Consider the following 20355-nt stretch of genomic DNA (forward strand, 5'->3'; position numbering starts at 1 on the left):
AATAAGATATGTGGAAAGGATAAGGATTACATGCAAGTCTCCATACGTATCAAGATTTAATGTGGGTTATGAAAAGTACTGATGCCCAGCAAATGGAGAAGAGCCACGACTGGACAGGAAGTTACTTGGGGGAACTTGCCCAGCTGCAAATCATGGCACAGTATCTAAGGGGCACAAGAAGTCCTTGCCTACCAGGATAATCGCTACTGGAAAAGGGTGTTTAAAGAGGATTTGCTTAAAATGAGGTTTAAAATCTATTTGTTAATAAAGTTTTGATTAAGATATAGTTGAAAAACCAAAAAAAAAAAAAAAAGTTTATTTTATCTTATACGTAAGAAAATTTACATTTTTATTCGCAGGTATGCACCATTTTTTTTAGAACAACTAATGAAACATATTTTTGTGTGTTTTTTAAAATTAAACTGTATGTTATGATAAGTTATCTTTACATTTTATTTTCATAGTGAAATCATAGGAAAGCCTTTTTTCTGGGCAAAAATATTATGGAGTGCAATTAATTTTCCTCTCTCTTTTAACCTTAATGCTCTTCTGACCATTCAATTTCAGGGCACCTTCCTGACACTACCTACTATCTGACAGTTACTGCAAGAGAATAGATAGCCTAGGTATATCCCAAGCCAAACCCACGGCCATCAAGAATTCTGACTCATAACAACCCTATCAGAAAGAGTAGAACTGCCCCCATAGAGTTTCCAAGGCTGCAAACCTTTATGGAGCAGACTGCCACATCTTTCTCCCACAGAGTGGCTGATGGGTTCAAACCGCAGCTAAGTGCTTTAACCACTGTGCCACCAGCTCGTCCCCTAGGTGTATACCTGTTAAAAAGCATTGCCGTCGAGTCAATTCGGACTCATAGGGACCCTATAGTACGGAGTAGAACTGCTCAAGCATAACAACGATTGTAAGGATGGCGCAGGACCGGGCAGAGTTTCGTTCTGTTGTGCCCAGGGTCGCTATGAGTCGGAACCAACTGGACAGCACCTAACAACAACAACAACGGGGTTTCCAATGAACGGCTGGTGAATTCAAACTGCCAACCCTTTGGTTAGCAGCTGAGCTCTTAACCACTGCGACACCAGGGTATGTAGGTGTAGGCAAACATCTGCACATTAGGTAACAACATAAAAACAGTATGAAAATATCTTTATTGTCTTTTAATTATTTGAAATCAGAGGCTCTTGAGAAAATTATACTGAAGCTAAAAATGTTAGGGTCTGTGTTTTCCCTTTGTTAATTACTTTTCCTTGACGTGGACTCTTAGCTCAGGTCTTTGAGACGCATGCCTCACTTCCTTTTTATCCATATCAAGTTGGTAATAGTAAATGCCTCATCTCTTCAACATGCAAGGTGGACACATTCCAAGAGTCTGGTTTTATCAAAATACTAAGAATTTATATTTGTACTAATTTTTATGTTTTCTAGATATCAGCCTCAAATAAAATGTAACTTGAGCAGCCTTCTCAGCATTTTTTTTTTTAAATAGGGGACAAGAATGAGTCATAGATAAATGTTCACTTCCTGGCGTGTTTAATACGCACCCCGACTAAATCACTTTGAAACACCCCCAGGAAAAGAGTTGTGAATAACCTCTGTGACAGTAATTACCATCTTTCCTGTAACAGTGACACCGCAGCGAGCTACTACTGAGGCATTTTCTTCAGATGAGCCGATTTTGGCTTCTGCTGAACGTTTCCTCTGATCACATAAACTAATTTCTCCACGAAAATCTGTAACTTCCCTAGACCTGAATACGTGTGAATCTGTGATTAAACTTTAAATATCCTTTCACCAGCACCCGTCTTAGAACAGAATAAAAAAACCAAACCAAACCAGTTGCTGACTCTGACTCATGGCAACCCCATCATGTCAGCGTAGAACCGTGCTCGATAGCATTTCCAATTTCTGATTTTTTGGAAGTAGATCATTGGGTCTTTCTTTCAGGGTGCCTCTGGGGAGACTCAAACCTTCAACCTTTTGATTAGCAGCCAAGCACATTAACTATTCACACCACCTGGAGACTTCTAGAATAGACTGAAAAACCTGTTGCCGTCAAGTCGATTCTGACTCATAGTGACCCCGTAAGACAGAGTAGAACTGCCCCATAGGGTTTCCAAGGAGCGCCAGGTGGATTCCAACTGCCAACCCTGTGGTTAGCAGCCGTAGCACTTAACCACTACGCCACCAGAGTTTCAGAAGGGGGCATTTCTGAGTACAGCACTGAGTGGGGTAGGCCTGTCCGGGGCCCACTGCACACTCACAAAATACCCTGATATGATACCTGAGCAGCCTGGAGTGGTTACAGCGCTCTGTCCAAATGTCAGATGGGTCTCCTGAGCTGAGTCTAAAGTGAATTCTGATAAGCCGCTTCTAATACGTTCGCTTTTCTAAAGGGAAATCCTTCACTTGTTCTTGTCTGTGGCATTTCCATCTTCAAAACTCTAAGGAACATGTAAGGTGGTGCCATTCCTTCTGTTACCTCGTGCTGGAACTTCTTTACACGACGGTGAAATTTGCATGAGCTTGCCTGTCAGCTACAGCAGATTCGCTATCGGCAAGAGAACTGGATGCGTCAGCCTCCAGAGCCTCCAGCCTTTTTCCTTAGGTGTCTTACACCTTGAGCTCTTTCTCTCTCTTTCGTCAAAAATCTGCCCATGTCAGAGATGAGGACTGTGTCGCTTGCTAGCTCTGTTTCTTTCAGTAGGAATGAAAATAGCTGAAGTTTATCATGTACCAGGCAGTGTTCTAAGTACTCTGCTTAATTCTTACAATAACCTTATGAGGTGAATACTGGTATTTTCATCATATCTGTTTTGTAGATGAGGACACTGAAACATGGATGGCTTATATAATTTGCCTGAGGTCACACACCCAGGAAGCGACAGAGCTAGGATTTGAACTTGGGCCATCTGGTTCTGATCTATATAAAACTGTTCCACTTTGCTGCCTTTCAGCCTTTCCAAGCTTAAGTTTTCTCATCTGGAAAACTTTGATGATGACACAATACCTACTTCACGGCACAGCTGAGAGGATTAAAGAGGTACAATGGCATATAAAGTTTCTTAGCACAGTGAAAAGCAGCTGCTACTATTATTGTAAAAGTGTAAATGGCTGATAATTGCTGAAGTGTTCCCCAAGAGGGAATATGTCAAGATGAATCAAAAGTATAAATGAAATGATTAAAGTTCTGGGAAAATTCTGTCCCTCCATGGGTAGCCGGTTGAATGTCTAGGAGGATTTATCCTCCTTACCCTCCCACACACAGTGAAAGGAGGAGCTTTGGAGGTTATCTTGTCAAATCTGCTCATTTTACAGATGATGAAACTGAGGCCAGAGCATTTAGGTGACTTTCCCAAGGTCACATAGCTGGCTCTTAGCAAAGCTGGGACCAGCACCAGTGTCTCCGGCTCCTTTTCACCATTCTATACTGCTCCAGTTTCAATGAAGGTTATGCAGAATGATGCACCAGTAAACTTCTGTTTCCAAAAGTGTATCATCTTTGAGAGCTGGTCAATCTGTCCCAAGGTTTGGATTTCTGGAAAAGTCTTTCCAGACCGTTAAAATGTCAAGGAGCAAAACCAGGCAAAAGTATCTAAATTTCTGTTTCTGCTGACTGTGGGCAAAGTTGAAAGCTAGAATAGGAGGGAAAAAGACTTTTGAGAGTCTCAACTATACACCACATCCTTCATTCCAGGATTTCAAGGTCATGCTAGGTCATTTAATTTCAAGAGGAGAATCTCTTTAAATTCGTTTTCTCCATTACTTATTCTAAAATTCAGGGAAGGAAAAAATCTTTATCTTTCGCTAACGTTACTTATTCACTCATTGATTCAGAAAAAGTATCACTGATCATCCACGACCTGCAGGGCCCAGTCCTGGGTTCTGGGCGACAGCAGAGAGCAGACAGCTCCCTGAACTCGTGGCATTTACTTTCCAGTGGAGGAGTCAGTCAAACAGTTTACTTTCAAAGAGTCATTAGTGTCTTGAGGAAAAACCAAGCAGGGTGAGGGATGGGGAGTGATGGGGAGGGCATGGCCACAGAAGGCCTTCTGAGGACCACACACTTGAATGATGTTGTGGGTCATTAAATAAGAGTTAAAACAATACAGTTTTCAACAAGGTAATTACGGTTTAAGCAGCTAACATAACATTTGGAGCCCTGGTGCACACCTGTTAAGAGCTCGGCTCCTAACCAAAAGGTCAGCAGTTTGAATCTACCAGCCGCTCCTTGGAAACCCTATGGGGCAGTTCCACCCTGTCCTACAGGCTCGCTATGAGTCGCAATGGATTCAACGGCAATGGGTATGACATCAGATGCTTCCTTCCTCGTTTTCTCCAGATCTCTTCTCCAGCCTAACTTTCCTAACAGGTAGCAATTTGTTGACAGAATTAAAACCTGGCGTGTGACCTGGCCTACAGTCCCGCCCACCCTCGCTGCACTCACTGAGTTTCTCTGTTCTGTGCAGTGTGAGGCTGGGACTCAAAACTGGCAGCGGGTGAACACAGAGCTCCCAGTGAAGTCCCCCCGCTTTGCTCTGTTTGACTTAGCTGAAGGAAAATCCTACTCTTTCCGTGTCCGCTGTGCCAATTCAGCTGGAGTTGGGGAGCCCTCAGAGGCGACAGAGGTGACCGTGGTAGGGGACAAGCTTGGTAAGTGTAGGTTACAGTATGCAACTGTAATACTTTACTGCAGTTCGAGGGAAATTCCAAAGGAAGCATCTAATGTGTGTGTATACATACATACATATATAGGTGTATATATAAAAAAAAAAAAGTAAAAATGGTGACAACACCCTTCTTTCTTATTATAAATTTAATTTGGTGGCTTTACTTGACTCGTACATTAAACAAAAAAAAAAAAAACTTGATTTTTATTTATGAAAAGTCACCTTCTCTAGGAGTTACAAAAGTATTGCTGAAGATTTTTTTTCTAGAGTTGGTTAACGGGTCACTGGATATTTGGTTTGTCATTATTAGCTAATGTTTCTTTTGTATATTTTCTGCTTTATCAAATATATTATAAAGCTTACATGTGCGTGTGTGTGCATATGTAATAAAGGTGAATTTTTAAAACCACCCTGGGTTTGACCACTGTTTTCCTCTTTCCTTAGATATCCCTAAGCCCCCCGGAAAAATCATACCAAGCAGAAACACAGACACCTCAGTGGTGGTTACTTGGGAGGAATCCAAAGATGCAAAAGAGCTGGTGGGGTACTACATAGAGTCAAGTGTTGTTGGCTCTGGCACGTGGGAGCCCTGCAACAACAACCCCGTGAAAGGCCCACGGTAACAGTGGGGAGGATGAGGGGGAGGGAGGGGCATGCGGAGGGATGTAGAGTCACAGCGGTGCAAAGAGGAGATGGTCCCATACAGGTATCCAGCAAAGGACGGGAAAAAGGTTTACTCGTGATGTTAAAATACTTAGAAACATACGATGTCAGCTATATGCTGAGAGTTCACTTTAAATCTCTTTTCTGATTTTTTTCCTTTATGCTATTTCTTCTCTTTTTACCCTTCTATGCTGATCTTTGGAATCCCTGGGTGGTGCAAATGGTTAACACAACATGCTCACTGCTAACCAAAAGGTTGGAGGTTTGAGTCTACCCAGAGGTGCCTTGGAAGAAAGGCCTGGCAACCTACTTCTGAAAAATCTACGCTTGAAAACCCCATGAAGCACAGTTCTACTCTGACACACATGAGTCACCATGAGTCAGAATCAACTCAATGGCAACTGATATTCTGATCTTTAATATCCAAAGTGATGCGGTACTACAAAAAAAAAAAGACCACTTACTGGTCTAACAGAGACTGGAGAACCCTGAGAGTGTGGTCCCCAGGCACCCTTTTAACTCAGTACTGAGGTCACACCTGAGGTTCACCCTTCAGCCAAAGATTAAATAGGCGTATAAAACAAACAATAACGCACATGGTTCAACCATGTATATGAGACTCAATGGGCATACGAGCGCAGGGGCAAGGACAAGAAGGCAGGGGGCATAGGAAAGCTGGACAAATGGAAGTGGGGAACCCAAGGTCGAGAAGGGGAGAGTGTTGACACATCACAGGGTTGGCAACCAATGTCACAAAACACTATGTGTATTAATTGTTTAATGAGAAACTAATTTGCTTTGTAAACTTCCATCTAAAGCTCAATAAAAAATAATAAAGTATCGAGAGGCAAAAAAAAAAAAAAAAAAGGTGATGTGATATTGGATTCCATACCTAACATAATTTACCCAGGCATTTTTTAAATTGTTATTATTACTGTGTTTTAAGTGAAAGTTTACAATTCAAGTCAGGTTCTCGTACAAAGACTTACATACACATTGTTACGTGACCCTAGTTCCTCTCCCTACAATGTGACAGCACACTCCTCCTCCCCACTCTGTATTTCTGCATTCATTCAACCAACTCCTCTTCCCCTCTGCCTTCTCATCTCTCCTCCAGACAGGAGCTGCCCACTTAGTCTCATGTGTCTACTTGAGCCAAGAACCTCACTCCTCACCAGTATCATTTTCTGTCTTATAGTCCAGTCTAATCTTCAACTTCAGGAATGATTTTAGTTTTGGGCTAACAGAGAATTCGAGGTTCTTGTCTCCTGGGGTCCCTCCAGTGTCAGTCAGACCATTAAGCCCAGTCTTTTTTACTAGAATTTGAGTTCTGTACCCCACTTTTCTCCTGTGATAATTCTGAAATTCATGTTTCACCCTATTTTCAGATTTTAGGGTAGTTTTTCAGGTAGTTGTACTTTCCTTGGTAGGCAGAGGGACAGTGATATGGCCTCTGATACGGAGTAGAGATGCCTTACAGCCATAATGTATGCCTGAAATAGTGATTAATAATATTATTAATACTAAGCAAACAAACAAACAAAAAACAAACCCATTGCTGTCAAGTTGATTCCAACTCATAGTGACCCTATAGGCAGAGTAGAACTGCCCCTTAGAGTTTCCAAGGAGCACCTGGTAGGTTTGAACTACCAACCTTTTGCTTAGCAGCCATAGCACTTAACCACTACACCACCAGCGTTTCCATTATTAATACTAGTTATTATTTATTGAATGCCTTATTTATTAAAATTATGGCCAGTATTTACAAAGTAGACATTGTACATTGTAATCCCCATTTTACTGATGAGCAAACAGAAACTAAGAACGGTTAGGGGACTAATTGGCAGTTAAATTGAAACTCCTCATTTTTCACGAGAGCGAGTTTAGAAGATTGCCTTAGTTACCTCCTTGTCGAAAGCACTTACATTCCCTGTGCCTCTCTACAACTTTTCCTTCCTTTAAAAAAAAAATGATGATTTTCTTTAAGCCAGCTCATTCAGTTAGACTAACAGCCCTTTCCCCTAACTTCCCTCCTAGGACAGTTACTGAAAGTTTCTCTCCTTTTAGATTTACTTGTCACGGATTGGTGACTGGTCAGAGTTACATTTTCCGAGTCAGAGCAGTTAACGCAGCTGGACTTAGTGACTATTCACAGGACTCAGAAGCTATTCAAGTAAAAGCTGCTATTGGTAAGTTTCTTACCCATAATTAGGTAGGGAAAAAAATGAATTTTTCTAAGTTTTACAGGAAGATACCATCCTCTCTGGAAATTGCTTAAAGCTTCTAGTGTTTGCTCAGTAGTTCCATCCTCAGCCACTGGTTTTCCCTCAGCCTAGGCAACGTCGAACCTTCTGCAGCTATCATTTCCACATCGTCATCACTCATCCAGTTTCTCTGCACCCACAGCCTTTTCATCTTCACAAGTCCAAGTTCCTCTGAAATTTCCCATGAACCCTTGTGTCAGTCTCCATCCTAACTCCATGCTCATTCTGGGAATGCGAAGGACCATCCAATTCCATAAAGTGGTAGACCACCCATAACATGTATCATTTCATCTGTCACAGAGCTGGCTTGTTTGCACTAACGGCATGTTAACATGCTTTTTATAAACTCTAAAATTCATATGAGGCACATATGTTTGATTAATCATATGGCTCCTTTCTGCCTGCAAAGTAATGGTCAGAAGAAAACCAGCAACAAAGCAATTTTATGCCTGCGCGTGGTGTACCTCCCAATCTTGAATAAAGTAAGCAAAGGCAGTTCAAAACAGTAAAAATGAAATCTGTGATATAGTAACACATATGTAAAGAGAAAAAAATATTTAATATCAATTGTCTTCAGTTAGCATTCGATATTTCTCTTTTAGCATTCCTCATAAAATGGGCAGGCAGCTGTGCTGGTGTAAACGGTTTGCACTTGACTACTAACGTAAAGGTTGGTGGTTTGAACCCACCCAGCAGCTCTGCAGAAGAAAGGCCTGGCAATCTGTTTCCATAAGATTTTGGCCAAGAAAACCCTATGGAGCAGTTCTACTCTATAACACATGGGCTTGCCGTGAGTTGGAATTGACTCATGGCTTGGTGTGGTTTGGGTATGAAGTGGGCAATAGTGAATATGTTTTTTGAGGTTGGGAGGTCCAGACCATTACTGTTGCTGTAATGTGTATAACTCTGTTATAAAACCAAGATCATTAATATTATGTCTTTTGTGTACTTTTGGTCCTTTTTCCCCCTATTCTGTTGAGTGATAGGGCTTATTCACTCAAGAAATGTCTGAGATTTACCTTTTCTTGTATATACTAAAAAACTCTAGTTTCTGCAAATCAAAGCAGTTCCTGATCTGTCTGTGGTTTTTTTGTTCCCATTTCTTCTTCTTCTTGAATCTGGAGAAGTCGAAATGTTTGTTGGTGTAAATTGTGTGAAACATGTGGTTTCCATATTTCTTGCAAATCCAAGTGGTTTCTGTTAAACCAAGATTGTTTTTGTTCTGTTTGTGGCCCTAATGTTTTTCTCCTTGTTCTAGTAAGAGCAGTTTATACTGCATTTAGGCTCAAAGTGTTTTTGTTATTGTCTGGCAATTTAGGGGGAGGAGTGTCTCGAGATGTGTGGCCTGACCTGAGTGACACACCTGGTGGACTAACAGACTTCCAGGGAGGCATGCATGAAGCCTCCCGGCCAACCGCTAAGAAAGATGCTTTGCTTGGTAGCAAACCTAACAAACCTGCACTGCCCAGTAGCTCTCACAAACTGGGCAGAACAGCAGTGAGTAAAGTAAGTGAAACAGTTCAGGAAGAGCTTACCCCACCACCAGAGAAAGCAGCTCCTAAGGGGAAAAGTAAGTCTGACCCTCTGAAAAAGAAGAAGGATCTAGGTGAGCGCTGAAGAGTAAAACCGTTCCGTCTGTCTCCATCAGTGTATTCACCTCTCATTGTCCACATTGCATTCTCCCATCTCTGTTCACGTTCCTCTCCGTTTCATCGTGTTCCCACGTGTTTTCAGCTCTCCACTTGAAACACTTTTGCCTAATGTGTTATAGGAAAACCTGAAGTGGTTAAGAGCTATGCCTGCTAACCAAAAGGTCTGCAGTTCAAATCCAAATCCAAAAGTGGTCCTTGGAAACTCCATGGGGCAGTTCTACCCTGTCCTATAGGGTCGCTGTGAGTAGGAGTCGACAGCAGTGGGATTTTTTTTTTTAATGTGTTATAAAAGTAATTTTATATAGCTTTTGCTTTTGCATTTTATTCATTACACTTGATGGCAATGGAACCTTTAAAATAATTTGATTACAGAGTCCTTTTTGGTTTGGCCAGGCAGATATCTTTGAACTCATTTTGCTTAGGGAATTAGAGATTAGAGCAGGAAGGACTTGACCATCATAGCCTAGGTAAGGTGTTTTGAAATATTCATGTTCAGTCCACATATAAGAAAAATTTTCACCAAGAAGTGATATTTTGCCAGGGTAACAGTTAACTTCTGTGGTGTATCCTCAGGTTTTCAAATTATCCTTCACATTTAGTCTAAATCAATATAAGTGATTTTACCTTGGAGCTGCCATGAAAAGTTTAATAAAGTATTATAAGCATATATGGCTGATTGACGCTACACAATTCATGTTCCCTGAACTGATTTATTTAAGACTGTTTGTCAGTAAGCTAAGCTTTATCTGATTAGGATATTTGGTACTTGTCGTTTATATATTCTAGGAGACAATGTTTTTCTTGTCAAATAAAAATGAAATGATGACCTTCCTATGCTGATAAGTTATATCCTTTCCCTATTTCTACCCCACTCCAACTTCTGTAAACTCTGCTATTCTTTTTGACACATTTATTGGTCCCTTCAACTCAAGATGACATGAGATATTAATTTGAGACTTCATATTCAAATAGAGAGGGAAGTAAAAGATTTCATTTTTTTGAAAAAGAATGAGACAGTTCCTATACTTCCTGTAATCCAAATGAGTATTCAGAAAATTATTTTTGATGTTATTGTCTATCTAGATAGATTTCTCTCCATAGTTGCCCCTCATATGAAACTGTAATGTCAGTAGCTGGGTGAAAAGTTGATCAGCAAAGCCACCATAAATGAAGATTTTTAAGAAATATCTTCTAATTATTTTTTCTGGCGAGGCAGTAATAAACAGTGACAGCTGTTTAGTATCTTGTGCTGTATGAATAATGTTCCCACAACAGGTTAAAAATATTGCTACAGAAATAATTACCAAGAGAAAGTCACGTGGCAGATTGTGCTTGTTTTTAAAAATGTTTCTTAAAAGGTGACATTTAGTTGAGCTGCAAAGTAAGATTTTCCCTGTGTGCAGACAAAAACTGTATAGTTGTAAGGTCTCGCACAGGTGAGTGCTCCTCAATGGTGAAGTGCTAATTTACAAATATATGGAAATTCTAATAAGCAAATTGATGCAAAAATTGATAGACATGTTACATTTTCCTCAGTAAGCAAATAAAAACAAAGCCATATAAGGAAACATGAGTAAAAAAAAATACCTTGGGGAAAAATATTTCTTCTTGTGGGGAACAAAATCAATTTTTCAAGATGTTTCATCATTTTGCTGTTAATACTCCAAAACTAATTGCTCTCTAGGGGCATCTTATTTGTATTTTTTGAATAACATTTGCAGTATATATTTTTATTACATCAATTTTTTTCTCATATACCAAATAACTTGCCAAGTTACTGATCAGGTTCTCGTTTTAGTTTTTCTGGGCCACAAGATCTATTGTGTTCACGAATGGCACCAGTTCCACAAGTTTGATATATATGGAATCATAAGTGCCTTTCTGCCTACTCACGAGCTATTCATATTGCAACAGCGACACCATCTCCACCCTATGATATCACTTGTCTCGAAAGTTTTCGTGACTCAATGGTTCTTGGATGGAAGCAACCAGAAAAGACTGGAGGGGCTGAAATCTCTGGCTATTATGTGAACTATCGCGAAGTAATTGACGGGGTACCAGGAAAATGGAAAGAAGCCAACATTAAGGCCGTCAGTGATCAGGCGTACAAGGTAAGGATGTGCCTCTCTCTAGTGCCGAGTGTCACATGTATGGTCGCACCGCTGCATGCACACACCCAGTACCTTGTGAGTGTTCCATTTTGTTTCTCCTGTTTCCATTGTCTGCAATGGTAGGGCCTTTGTGAGAAAACGTATCAAAGTAAATAGTAGAGTGGCTAAACAGGCAGGAGTTATATTTTCTGATTCATTGGTGTGAGTTGGAATCGACTCGATGGCACTGGGTTTTGGGTTATACATACACATAATAACCTCTTAGAATATTTAATATGAATTGTATACTTACTGTATAAATTAGTGATTCTTCCAAACCTTATAAAATATCTGTAACCAATATGCCACTAGCTTCAAGTGACTCTGGATTTTTAACTTTCCATGTTCCGCTCACAGGGGATAGAGGAACACAAGGTTGATGGCCAGACCTCAGTCCACACCTATGAAGTATCCCCTATTGTAGTGGCTCTGAGGGTCACAAAGGGGTGCTGCATGAGTATTCACCTTCAAGTTTCTCTTCCACACGTGGGTGTCCTCGATCAGACCTCCTCAAAGCATCTAAGGGGTCTCACTTTTGCCATAACGATGGCCCCCCTCTTTAGAGCATCAACACCACAGCTATTAAATAATTAAAGTTGCTACCTCCCAGCACTCCCAGAGTCCCATGCTATGAGGCCCGGGGCGTGGTGCTTCCCCCACCTCAATGCCACGATTCTTTAATTTAACATTCAAAATGTATTGAATATAACACACATACTGAAAGTGCATAAAAATTGCTTTGAGGATTTTTCTATGTTGGTGTATATAGGAGCTATAACTCATTCTTTTTCATGACTGTATGGTATTCCACTATATGACCATATCACAATTTACTTGGTTGTTATTTGGGCATTTTTACTTTTCTAGCTACTGCAAACAGTGTAGCTATGAGCATTTTTGTACATGTCTCCTGGCACACATTGTGCTAGTTTCTCTAGGTTATCACCTAAAAGTAGAATTGCAGGGTCATGGGGTCTGTGTCACTTTACTAGATAATTCTATACTGTTTTCTGAATAGTATGAGAACTCCTATTGATACACATCCTTGCCAACACATGGTGTATTCACACGTTTTCACATTTGACCATCCGAGTGTCAAATGGGTTGGAAAGTCTTTCCCTATGCGTGTAGTCCATTTTTATATTCTCTGTTACAGCATACGTGTTCAAGGTTTTTGCCCATTTTTCTGTTGGGTTTTCTTATTGATTTGTTAAGTTCTTCATACAGTGTGATGGTAAGTCCTTTGTGTCTGTATAACTTACAGTATCTTTTCCCACCTCAATGGCTCATATTTTCCTTTCTTTATGGGAAGTACCTCAATTTTAATCTCATTGAAATTATCAAATTTATCGTAGTTAGGTTATCAGCTAATTTGCTTTGTCATTAGTGATTTTTGCTCGTTTTTAAAGAAATGTTTTCTCTATTCCAAGGTCATGAAGATAGTGCACTGGATTATATTCTGAAAGTTTAAAGTTTTGTCACTTACTTTTAAGTCATTAATTCATCTACAGATTTTGTGTATGGGGTGAGGTGAGGGTCAAAGTAACTTCCCCTCTCCGGATACCCAGTTGTCCTAGATACCCTGTTGAAAAGTGTCCTTTTCGCATTGTTCTGCTAGGTAATCTGTGTCCTATAATAAGTTTCTCTATATGCATGTGTCCGTTTTGGGCTTTCTGGTCTGCTCCATTGGTCTGTTTGTATACCCCTGGGCCAATACCACCCTGAGTTAATTATTATAGCTTTATAGTAAATTTGATAACTGCTTCATCAATTTCTTCCATTTTATTCCTCTTCTTCAAGGGCTATTCTTAGTCTTTTGTACCTTGATATAAATTGTAGAATCAGGTTACCAAGTTCCACGAAAAAACAAGAGAAAAAAGTTCAACAAAACTAAAACCCTTTAGAATTCTGATTGGCTTGCATTGAATCTGTAAGTAAATGAAGAATCATTGAGCTCCTTAAAATATTGAGTCTTCTAACTTTTTAATCTGTGAACATGGTATTTGTTTCCATTTATTTTGGTCTTCTGTAAAGTCTCTCAATGAAGTTTTATAATTCTTTGCAGAGGTCTTGCGCGTCATTTATTTATTTACGTTGTTGTTAGCTGCTGTTGAGCCACTCTGACTCATGCTGACCCATGTATAACAGGGTGAAACGTTATCTGGTCTATGCCATCTTCACGATTGTTGGTCCAAAGGAAGCAAATCAGACAATGTTCTATTGTGATCCATAAGGTTTTCAAAGCCTAATTTTTGGACGTAGATTGCCAGGCCTTTCTTCCTAGTCTGTCTTAGTCTGGAAGCTCTGCTGAAACCTGTCCACAATTGGTGACCCTACTGGTATTTGAAATACTGGTGGCATAGCTTCTAGCATCATAGTATCACGCAAGCCACCACAGTATGCCAAACTGACAGGTGGGTGGTAGCATATAGGTACTATATATTTTCAGTGTTATTTTAAAGAGTATATATCATTTTGTTGTCACTGATAGGGAGAAATAATTGATTTTTAGATATTAATTTTGCATATAATTTATTATATATAGTTTTTTTGGCTACACTTAGGATTTTAAGAAGTTATCTATAAGTTCTTCTGGATTTTCTCTCTAAATAGTCATATTATCTGCAAATAAGGACAGTTTGCTTCTTCCTTTCCAAATTGTGTATCTTTTACTTCATTTCTTACCTCACTTTCTGCCTAGAATCTTTAACACAATGTTGAACAGAAGAGGTGATACTGGTCATTCTAGACTTGATCCTTATCTTAAAGGGAAAGCTTTCAACATTTCAACTTATCTTTGCTATAGATGTTTTGGAGACATTTATTACCAGCTCAGGGAAACCGTAAGGAGCACTGGTGGTATAGAGGTTAAGTGCTCAGCTGCTAACCAAAAGGTTGGCTGTTCAAACCCACAAGCTCCTCTGTGGGAGAAAGATGTGGCAGTCTGCTCCCACAAAGGTTAAAAAAAGAAATTTTTTTTTTTTTTTTAACCTTACAACCTTGGAAATTCTATGGGGCAGTTCTACTCTGTCCTACAGGGTCACTATGAGTCAGAAGAATCAACTCGACGGCAATGGGTTTGGTTTTTTCCTTTAAAGGAAGCTTCTTTCTATTTCTAGTTTGTTAAGAATTAATTAAAATTATCCAGACTTTTAAAAGAAAAATCCGTTAATGTCATCATGCTATTTTTTTCCTTTAATTTTAATGTGATGAACTATAGTAATTGTCTAATATTAAAAACAACCTTGCATTCCTAGTGCAAACCTGACTTGGACCTTATGTATACACTGTTTATATATTCCTGGGTTGTGTTTGCTAACATTTTGTTTGAGATTTTTGCTTCTGTTCAGGAGTGAGATGGTCTTCCAGTTTTCCCTTCCTGTACTATCCTTGCCAGGTGTTAGTATTTGGTTTATTCTAGTCTCAGAAAATGAATTAGAGGGTGTTCCTTCTTCATCTACTCTTTAGAAAAATTTGATTGTTTGGTACAGCTCTCTGGTGAAGCTATCTGGATTTTTCCTTGTGGAAATCTTTTGGACTAAGTATTTAATTAAAAAAAGTAGTTTTAGGACTATCGTTTAAGTTTTGGAAAGTTTTGTTTTTCTATAAATGTACCCATTTCATCTACACTTTCAAATCTGTCAGCATGAATTTTTCCTAATACCCTTTTATAATATTTAAATGTATGCGACATCTATGATGATGTCTGTTTTGCATTACTGATGAGCGTTACTTGTGTCTCTTTTATTCTTGACCTGTCTTGTCAGATATTTGTCAATCGTATTATTTTTTGAAAAAGTAACTCTGGCTTTGCTCAAAAGTTTGCTTTCTCTATTTCATTGTATATACTCATCTTGATTTTTCCTTCTACCTTCTTAAACTTTCTTTTGCTATTCTTTTTCTAACTTCTGATAGGAATGTGTAGCTCATTAATTTTCAACTTTAAAAAAAAACTATAAATGTACCTTTAAATACCACCTTAGTAGCATCCTTTAAGTTTATATATATAGTATTTTCATTACTATTCACTTTAAAATATTTTTGAGTTAGAATAATATTTCTTGTTTTACCTATGGGCATTGTAGAAGTATATTTCTTTTTTTTAAATAATTTGTTTTATATTTTGTGGTTATTGTTGAGAGAAGTATATTTCTTAATTTCCTAATCCATATGAGAATTTTTAAACTATCTCTTTTTTTGTAAACTGATTCTAGCTCAAATGAATTGTGGTTAAAGAGCATACTCTGTGATTTCAACCCTCAGCCATTTGTGGAGATTTGTTTTATGGCCCCATATATAGTCAATTTATGTAAGTGTTCTTTGTGCGCTTGAAATGAATGCATGTTCTACAGTTGTTGGGTAAAGAATTCTATATATGAGCTTTAGGGCACGTTTGTATTCTTGCTGATCAAATCTTCTTTATCCTTACTGATTTTTTGTCATTTTATTATTTTTTTTAAATAATTACTTTTTAATGTATCAAATTAATTAGCAAAGATTACAAAAAGATAATAAGCAATGTGAACCACCGGCAAGGATACAGCCCATTAGATCTCTCTTTACTGCTACTGTGAGTATAAGCTGATAGCACTTATTGAAAGGCTTGTTGGGCAACAATTCCAGAATTTTAACTGTTATAAACTTTGACCTGCAAATTCTATAGCTATGATTCTGTCATACAAAATAAATTAGAAATTTGACACTTTTCTGTATAAGGCCAATGGTTAGATCACTGTTTGTCATTGTTGTGGCGTACTGTTGAGTTGATTCAGACTCAAAAGGACCCCGTGTGACAGAGTAGATCTGGGTTCCATAGGGTTTTCTTGGCTGTAATATTTTTCTTCTTTTTTGTTAATATGCTTTAGATGAAGGTTTACAGGGCAAATTATTTTCTCATTAAACAATTAATACACATATTGTTTTGTGGCATTGGTTGCCAACCCCATGACATGTGAATACTCTCCCTTTCTCTACCTTAGGTTTCCTATTACCAGCTTTCCTGTCCTCTCCTGTCTTCTTGTTCTTGCCCCTGGGCTGGTGTGCCCATTTAGTATTGTTTTGTTTTATGGGCCTATCTAATCTTTGGTTGAAGGGTAAACCTCAGGAGTGACTTCAGTATTGAGTTAAAAGGGTGTCCGGGGTTATACTCTCAGGGTTTCTCCATTCTTTGTCAGACCAGCAAGTCTGATCTTTTTTTTTTTTTTTTGAGTTAGAATTTTGTTGTACATTTTTCTCCAGCTCTGTCTGGGACCCCCTATTGTGATCCCTGTCAGGGCAGTTGGTAGTGGTAGCCAGGCACCATCTAGTTGTGCTGGACTCAGTCTGACGGAGGCTGTGGTAGTTGTGGTCCATTATTCCTTTGGACTAATCTTTCCCTGTGTCTTTGGTTTTCTTCTTTCTCCATTGCTCCAGATGGGGTAGAACCAGTGGAGTATCTTAGAGGGCCACTCAGAAGCTTTTAAGACCTCAGATGCTACCCACTAAAGTAGAATGTAGAACATTTTCTTTATGAACTATGTTATGCCAATTGAGCTAGATGTCCCCCAAGTCCATGGTCCACAGCCCTCAGCCCAGTAATTTGGTCCTTCAGGGAGTTTGCATGTATCTGTGGAGCTTCCATGACCTTGCGTTGTTCAGGCTGTACTGACTTCCCCACTATTGTGTACTGTCTTACCCTTCACCAAAGTTACCACTTACCTATTGTCTAGTTCGCGTTTTTCCCTGGTCACTATTCTCCTCCCTAGTAAATATCAAAGATTTTTTCTTTCTGTGTGTAAACCTTTTCATGAGTTCTTATAGTAGAGATCTCATACAGTAATTGCTCTTTTGTGGTTGACTTACTTCACTCAGCAGAATGCCCACTAGGTTAATCCATGTCGTGAAATGTTTTGCAGATTCATCATTGTTCTTCACTGTTGCATGTTATTCCATTGTGTGTATGTACCATAGCCTGTTTATTAGTTCATTTGTTAATGGGCACTTAGGTTGTTTCCAACTTTTTGCTATTGTGGATAATGCTTCAATGAACATGGGTGTGTATATGTCTATTCCTGTGATGGCTGTTATTTCTCTAAGATATATTCCTAGGAGTGGGATTGCAGGATCATATGGTATTTCCATTTCTAGCTTTTTAAGGCAGTGTCATATCATTTTCTGAAACGGTTGTGCCATTTTACATTCCTACCAGCAGTGCATAAGAATTCCCGTCTCCCTGTAGCCTCTCCAACATTTGTTATTTTCTGTTTTTTTTATTCACACCAGTAATGTTGGGGTGAGATGGTATCTCATTGTCATTTTGATTTGCATTTCTCTAATGGCTAGTGATGCGATCTTTTCCTCATGTGCTCTGATAGCCGCCTGAATGTCTTCTTTGACGAAGTGTCTGTTCATATCCTTTCCCCATTTTTTAATTGAATTATTTGTCTTTTTGTTGAGGAGGTGTTGAATTTTCCTATAGATTTTAGAGATTAGATCTTTGATGGATTTATCAGAGCCAAATTTTTTTTCCTGGTTTGTAGGTTCTCTTTTTACTCTTTTGGTGAAGTCTTTTGATAAGCACTAAGCACTAAGCACAGGTGTTTAGTTTTTAGAAGATCCCAGTTATGTAGCTTATCTTCTGGTGTTTGTGTAAGTTATGGTTTGTATCCTATTTATGCCATGAATTAGGGCCTCTAGCATTGACCCGATTTTTATTTCTATGATCTTTATACTTTTTGGTTTTATGTTTAGGCCTTTGATCCATTTTGAATTAGTTTATGTGTATGGTGTGAGGTATGGGTGCTGTTTCATTTTTTTACAGATGGACATCCAGTTTTGCCAGCACCATTTATTTAAAAGACTGTCTTTTCCCTCATTTAATGGAATTTGGGCCTATGTCAAAGATCAGGTGACTATAGGTAGATGGATTTACATCTGGGTTCTCAATTTTGTTCCATTGGTCAATATGTCTGTCATTGTACCAGTACCAGGCTGTTTTGACTAATGTAGCTGTATATTAGGTTCTGAGGTCAGGTAGTGTGAGTCCTCCTACTTTACCATTCTTTTTCAATAGTGCATTACTTACCCGGGCCTCTTCCCTTTCAATATAAAGTTAATGATAAGTTTTCCATCCCTTTAAAGAATGTTGTTTGTATTTGGATTGGGATTGCATTGCATTTGTAGATTGCAACTGACAATTGTAGAATTGACATTTTCACAATGTTGAGTCTACCTATCCATGAGCATGATATGTTCTTCCATTTATGTAGATCTCTTTTGGTTTCTTGCAGTAGTATTTTGTAGTTTTCTTTGTACAGGTTTTTACATTCCTGGTTAGATTTATTCCTAAGTATTTTATTTTCTTAAACCAGCCCAGCGCTGTCGAGTCGATTCCGACTCAGGGGTTCTATAAATGGTATTGATTTGGTGATTTCCTTTTTGAAGTTCTCTTTATCGTTGTAGAGGAATCCAGCTGATTTTTGTATGTTTATCTTGTGTCCTGCGTCTCTGCTGAATCTTTCTATTAGTTTCAGTAGTTTTCTTATGGACTCCTTTGGGCTCCCTATGTATAGTATCATATCATCTGTAAATAGGGATAGTTTTACTTCTTCCTTACCAATTTGGATGTCTTTTATTTCTTTTTCCAGCCTTATTGCTCTAGCTAGGACTTCCAGCATGATGTTAGATAGGAGTGGTGATAAAGAGCATCCTTGTCTTGTTTCTGTTCTCAGGGAGAATGTTTTCAGCCTCTCTCAGTTAAGAATGATGTCAGCTGTTGGTTTTGTATATATGACCTTTATTATGTTGAGGAATTTCCTTTCTACACCTATTTTACTGAGCATTTTTATTAGGAATTGGTGTTGGACTTTATCAAATACCTTTTCTGTGTCGATTGAGATAATGTGTGATTCTTTTCTTTTGTTTTATTTATGTGTAGATTGTGTTGATTAATTTTCTAATGTTGAACCATCCTTGCATACCTGCTATGAATCCCACTTGGTTGGGGTGCATTATTTTTTAATATGATGCTGAATTCTATTGGCTAGAACTTTGTTGAGAATTTTTGCATCTATATTCATAAGAGATATTGGTCTGTAATTTTCTTTTTGGTGTCTTTGCCTGGTTTTGGTATCTGGGTTATGTTGGCTTCGTAGAATGAATTTGGAAGTATCCTTTCCTCTTCTATGTTCTGAAATAGTTTGAGTAGTACTGGTGCAAGCTATTCTCTGAATGTTTGGTAGAATTCTCCAGTGAAGCCATCTGGGCCAGGTTTTTTTTTTTTTGTTGGAAGCTTTTTTTATTACCTTTTCGATCCCTTCTCTTGTTATGGATCTGTTCAGATTTTTTACCTCAGTTCGTGTTGGTTTAGGTAGGTAGGTAGTGTGTTTCTAGAAATTTGCCTGTTTCCTCTAGGTTTTCAAATTTGTTGGAGTATAGTTTTTCATAGTACTCTGTTATGATCTTTTTTATTTCAGTTGGGTCTGTTGTAATGTCCCCCATTTCACTTCTTATTTGGGTTATTTGTGTCCTTTTCTGTTTTTCTCTTGTCAGTTTGGCCAGTGGTTTGTCAATTTCATTGACCCTTTCAAAGAACCAACTTTTGGTTTTGTTAATTCTTTCTGTTGTTTTTCTATTCTCTAGTTCATCTATTTCTACTCTGATCTTTATTTTTCCTTTCTTCTGGTGGCTGTGGGCTTCTTTTGCTGTTCTCTTTCTAGTCATTGGAGTAGTATAGCTAATGTTTTGATTTTATCCCTTTCTTCTTTTTTGATGTATGCATATATTGCTATAAATTGACCTCTGAGCACTGCCTTTGCTGTGTCCCAAAGGTTTTGGTATGATGTGTTTTCATTTTTGTTTGATTCTAGGAATTTTTAGATTCCATCTTTGATTTATTTAAGCAAGGTGTTATTCAGTTTCCACATATTTGATTTTTTTTCTTTGTTCTCCTTGCTATTAATTT

At 38.5% G+C, this 20355-nt stretch overlaps 1 protein-coding gene across 3 annotated transcripts in view; it reads left to right on the forward strand.

Moving 5' to 3' along the window:
- The window catches only part of MYOM1 (myomesin 1), a 198456-nt gene that overhangs the window by 98085 nt on the left and 80016 nt on the right, over positions 1–20355 (forward strand). For 2 of the 3 annotated variants that reach the window (XM_023543963.2, XM_064294688.1), the window contains exons 15-18: positions 4485–4668; positions 5130–5304; positions 7416–7537; positions 11179–11375. In XM_023543963.2, the coding sequence (XP_023399731.2) occupies positions 4485–4668; positions 5130–5304; positions 7416–7537; positions 11179–11375 (678 nt within the window). Of the gene's footprint in view, positions 1–4484; positions 4669–5129; positions 5305–7415; positions 7538–8930; positions 9219–11178; positions 11376–20355 lie in introns of all 3 variants that reach the window. The other variant, XM_064294689.1, reaches the window with a different exon arrangement.

The sequence above is a fragment of the Loxodonta africana genome, chromosome 11 (genome assembly GCF_030014295.1).
Source record: "Loxodonta africana isolate mLoxAfr1 chromosome 11, mLoxAfr1.hap2, whole genome shotgun sequence".
In the NCBI taxonomy this organism is placed as follows: Eukaryota; Metazoa; Chordata; class Mammalia; order Proboscidea; family Elephantidae; genus Loxodonta; species Loxodonta africana.